At 43.9% G+C, this 5398-nt stretch overlaps 1 protein-coding gene across 1 annotated transcript; it reads right to left on the bottom strand.

Moving 5' to 3' along the window:
* Positions 1 to 4036: 4036 nt before the first annotated feature.
* cdca5 (cell division cycle associated 5) lies at positions 4037 to 5365 on the bottom strand. Its single transcript, XM_042012517.1, has one exon. It carries the CDS (start codon positions 5248 to 5250, stop codon positions 4480 to 4482), a length of 771 nt encoding a protein of 256 aa, XP_041868451.1. The 5' UTR covers positions 5251 to 5365; the 3' UTR covers positions 4037 to 4479.
* Between the last annotated feature and the right edge of the window lie 33 nt (positions 5366 to 5398).

The following is a 5398-nucleotide window of genomic DNA, read 5'->3' as shown; positions in this document are numbered from 1 at the left end:
GCACGTTGTACTGGGAGGTAAACAGCTCGCTTCATGCCTCGTTCTGAGCTGGTTGCTTTTCAAACAGGTGCAGATCCACCTGTCAGCCTCCCGAGCTGCATCACGTCCTGACATTTCCGTACAGATCTGCAGGCTTTATTTACCGCCACTCCAAACAATACAGTGAACGTGTCGCGCGGCGTGCTGCTTTCATGGTGCCGAAGCTTCGTCTTTGTTTACAGCAGCATCACATTTTACAGTAGTGACATTAATGATTTACTGCAGATAAATAAACATGAGCAGAAACCAAGCGACTCCAGAAACCTGGAAAACATCATTCCATTAAATGTGCTTCTTTTCTTCTTGGTTTTGGTTTTTTTGTGTAATGGTTATGTTTTAATGAGGGGCCAGGGTCACCCTTGCTTAAAATTTAATTGACCGCCCCTGTGGCCACCCCAGTTCTGACTGGTAGCTCATCAAGTTTAGTAACATGGGAACCACAGTAATCATGCTTTAATCAGTAATAATATTATTATTTGCAAGTTGCTTTAATTATTGTGCATTTTAATCTTTATTGATTTTACTGTATGTGAGGGAGGAAGAGGAGCACGGAGGTGGTGAGAAACGCTTTGTTGGATTTAACGGATCCAGACTTGAGCTTTGATTGGCTGATCGCTGGTCTTTCTGTGTGTTCACTCCGTCATTTCAGTAACGTAAAAAGTCTTTCTTTTCTCTGTCAGATAAAGGAATTTCATATCTTCATATTCAGTGACAGAGTGTGTTTAGTTCCTACAGATGCTTTTACCTGAATATGATAAATGGACTCTACTTAGTGCTTTTCTAGTCGGTTTGACCTCTCCGTTGTCTTTTACACTGTTGGTCACACTCACACTTTCGAGTGTGTTGCTCTTCCTCTCAGTTTTAGCTGCCCCCAAATCCCCAAATACCAAAAAGTTGGGACTCTGTGTACAATGTAAAAATAAAAACTGAATTCAATGATTTCCAAACCTCATCCATCCACATTTTATCCCCAGCAGCAGATCACCAACACGTCAGAGATGAAACGGAGACGTTTCACCATGAGATGAAAATATGAGCTGATAGTCAATCTGATGGAAAAAGTTGGAACAGGAGCAACAAAAGGCTGGAAAAGTACCTGGTACAAACCAGAAACACCTGGAGGAGCATTGGACAACTAACCAGGTTACCTGGCAACAGGTCAGTAACATGACTGGTATAAAAGGAGCATTTCAGAGAGGCAGAGTCTCTCAGATGGAAAGATGGACAGAGCTTCACCAATCTGAGACAAACTGGATCCAAAACTGTGGAACAATTTCAGAAAAATGCTCCTCAGACTTTGAAGATCCTCCATCTACAGTGTAGAACATCATCAGAAGATTCAGAGAATCAGAAGGAATCTCTGTATGCATCTTTAACAGATCACATTAGTCCAGACTCGGCAGGTTTAGACTAGCTCTCTGCCTGCTTTCAGAATGGTTTTAAGGTTTTTTGATTAAGGATTAAAATCTATCCACATGCTCTCAGTGCAGCTGAGGTCTTGTTTAAAGCATGGATCAGGTTCCCAGTCGTATCTTCTATCTGCATTAATAACCTGAAACCTAATATTCCCCCTAAAGAATCTACACAACCTTTAAATGTAGAGAAAACTCACTTTGTTCAGCTCGGTTTTAATCAGGTGGTTTTAGTCTTCTATTTAATTTAATGGATGGATGGATGGATGGATGGATGGATGGATGGATGGATGGATGGATGGATGGATGGATGGATGGATGGATGGATGGATGGATGGATGGATGGATGGATGGATGGATGCACAGAGTTTTGGAAAGAGCTCAAAGCTTTTCACTGATTCTAACGGACAGTTAATGATGTGTATTGATTGGCCGTCCCATTAAAAACTTCCTGGATACTCCACTGGGTTCGTGTCCCACATCTGGTAAACAAGAGAGTGGTGTCTGACCAGGGTCAGACCAGGACCAGGACCAGATCAGAGCCAGATCAGGACCGGATCAGAGCCAGATCAGGGCCAGATCAGAGCCAGACAAGGACCAGATCAGAGCCAGATCAGGACTAGACCAAAAGTCAACTTGACTTTCACAAATGGAAAGGAAAAGTAAATAAATAAATAGTAAAAAAAAACAAACAAAAAAAAAACTATAATATTAATTAATAAAATATTTTTAAAAGAGAAGAAAAACATCAAATAAACTGGCATGTACCGACACACACGTAAAGACAGTCTAAAATATTACACACCCAGCCACTGACGTTATGGTAAATAATGCTGCACTAATCATTAAAATACTAAAATATGCTGCACACACAGACCTCTGCAGAGTCCAGCTTCCTTCTCTTTAATGGTGCAGAATGGGCTCCATCTCTAACCGGTGGAACCACCTCCATCATACGTCCAGAGTGGACTGGAATCCGGTGGAGCAGCAGCAGCTGGATGGTGTAATGTCTCCTGCTGCAGACTCAGCACCTGAAAAGCAGAAAGTAGGATCCAGGGACGGTTTCTTCTTGCAGATGTGAATCTCCTGCACACACAACCTAAAAACTACCAAAACTCAGGCAGGAGGAGGAAGACAATGAAGATGAATTCCTGCCTGGATTTCCTTAGTTACGGTTTGGGAAGCGCTGAGGTGAACTGGCCTCTGGTCGGATCTCCAGTCCTGGCCTCTAACGGATTCTAACACTTTTACTTGTTTTAATTTTTTTATGTTGTCCCATTTTCTCAGTCAGAACTTCATCCACATGGACCACGTCACCCCGGACCAGAACTCAGCTGACGGAGAAATTCATTTCTTTTATTTATAATATGTATTTATTTTATATTCATTATTTAACATATAATCCCTACAGATTATTATTAATAATTTATTTTCTTTAAGTCTAGTCTTTTATTTCTTCCTGTATTTACTTTTTATTATTTAACTAAATAAATTCAGGCATTAAGGGGTTAACTGTGATTTTATTTGTTTGTTTTGTGCAATTTCCCCACTGAGGGACTAATAAAGGTTTCTTACTCTTATGCTCTTATTTGACTTTTTCTTGAATTCCTTGTTTTTTCTAGTCTAGCTGCTGTGTGGAACCTCGGCCTGTCTTCTATATTTTACTGAGCAGCACTTCGGTTTGCATCCGTGTTGCTTTTAAAGTGCGTTATAAATAAAGTTTGGTAGAAGTTCAGCTGTTATTTGGATAAAATGAAGACGATATACAACCTAGAAAACGTGGAAATTCAGCAGAATGAACCTAAACAGGTGAACTGCTCCGTGTTTAGACTAAACTACTGGAAACTATGAAACCTCTCATGAATAAACCAGACATGTAGAAACATGACATCAGTTTGAAGACATCAAATCAAATAAAGAAACTAAATCTGGATGAAGCTGAAAGGCCAAGAATAAAAACGGGTTTTCAGATTTTTAACTTTTATTCTACAACGTGTTCTGATCCACGAATGGGGCAGCTTCATCCTCCTCTCCATCATCATCATCATCGTTCACCTGCTGATGAAGGACAATCACGTGATTCTACTTTCATCATGTAAATCAGTGTAACATCCTGAACTTTTATAAATGAGCCTGGACTGAGCCCGTGTTTCGTTTCACGTCAAACAGGTTTGACTTTAGAGAAAAACGTGTCTGCTCGGTTGTTAGCATCATGTGTGCAGCAGCGGCAACATCCGGCGTCTGCAGGGATTTCCAGCATCACTCCTGTATTTAACGATGATGGAGAGCTTCCTCTGACCAGCTCGCATCATTTCCATCCTCTGCTGCAAACGCACCAGAGTAAACAGTTCAGCTCACCTTGACAGGTAATCAGTGAGACTGGTGACGGCTGGAAGCAGCTCGTCCTGTTAGCGCAGATCACACAGCAGGCAGAGGACGATGTTTTCTTCTTCTCTCATTAAATCAGCCTGCATGACACGATGGTTACACCAAAGCTGCATGTCCCACCGCTTCTCCAGAGAAGCTGAGTTAGTACAAAACCTGAAAATGTGCTGCTAAAGGACGAAACACCAACTTCAGCAAGCTTCAGATTTCACTAAGTCTGCCTTTATTTCAGCTTGGAGGAAGGCAGAAAAAATCAACTCTGACATTAAAACGCTGTAAAAACATGGAGACAGAAATATGCTGACTGCTGTTGTTTTCAGCATCACGTCAGGAAGAATCCAGAAAATAAAAATGTCATTTCAGTCCAGAAAAAGGTAGAAACGTTTACAAGCTACAGCTTCATCCATGTGAACAAATAAACAGTTTGAGACAAAAACCCTTTAAAACCCACTTAAAAGCTGCAGTTTTCTCTCTGCAAATCAGATCTTTATGGTTTCAGACGGAAACGATCCAGTTTATGATTTTATTTCTAACATGAAAGAATAAAGCTTCTCTTCATGAAACCAGAATCAGGGGGAACAGGAACACTTCGCGGGATTAAATCCAGAATCTGGGCTTGTCTGGGATGCTCCACAGTCCGGTTTTACTCCACCACCAGCTCGAACTCCTCCGCCTCCTCAAACTCCGCGTTCATCTTCGCGGCCAGGACCTCCAGCTCCGAGGAGTCGATCGGCTGCACCTTCCTCCTCCTCCTCTTCTCCTTCACCACGACCACCCCGGGGATGTTCGGGTCCGGCTCGGGGAAGCCTGAGCCACAGTCCTCGGGCTCCAGTAAAGACGTGAATGAGTTCAGACCACACCCGGACAATTCCAGGGCGGTTCTGGATTGCTCAACCCTCCGGACCACCTCGGGGGTCCTCAGCTTCTCAAAGCCGAATAAAGTGTCGCGAGGGTCGGCGCTGCTGAGGGACCTGTCGCTGAGCCTGCTGTAGGATCGGCGGACTTTCTGCGACCACACTGCGTCCTCTGGATCTGCTGCCGGCTGCTGGGGCTGAGAGGAGGCCGGTGGGGATGAGGAGAGAATCGGAGAGGGCATTGTGGCTTTCTTCTTCTTCTTCTTGGAAGAGGAGGAGGCCCTGCAATCCGGGATCGGATCAGGCGTTGAGACCTTTGGCTTCTTCTGCTCGATGTCTACGGGCCGCTTCGGCGTGTTCTCCTTGTTGTGTTCTGATGGGGCGGCAGTTTTTCTGGGAGCTATTTTCCTCACAGTGATGGAGCGCTGAACTGCTAGGGACGTTAGCGCCATTTTGTTGACGCTTTTCAGCGGAGAACTAAGCCGCGGCGAACGTCTCCGCTGCGGGTTGTGAAGCTGATTTAACTCCTTCATCGCGCTGTGAGGCGTCCCTTCGTTCATACTGTACTCACTCCGGTAAAAGCAACCAGTTTACCTTTCAGGTGATTCACGACAAACTCCACTCGATGACAACAACAGCGCTGCCTTCAAAATTGCCCGCCCGAGTCGCGCAGAGAAGACGACACAGTGTTTCCCAGTGACGCAATAA

Source organism: Melanotaenia boesemani, chromosome 17 (assembly GCF_017639745.1).
Source record: "Melanotaenia boesemani isolate fMelBoe1 chromosome 17, fMelBoe1.pri, whole genome shotgun sequence".
In the NCBI taxonomy this organism is placed as follows: Eukaryota; Metazoa; Chordata; class Actinopteri; order Atheriniformes; family Melanotaeniidae; genus Melanotaenia; species Melanotaenia boesemani.
This window is presented reverse-complemented; position numbering and strand designations above follow the sequence as displayed.

Bases quoted from the DNA above. Each gene is read 5' to 3' on its own strand.
- cdca5 (XM_042012517.1), bottom strand. From the start codon at position 5,250: ATGAACGAAGGGACGCCTCACAGCGCGATGAAGGAGTTAAATCAGCTT.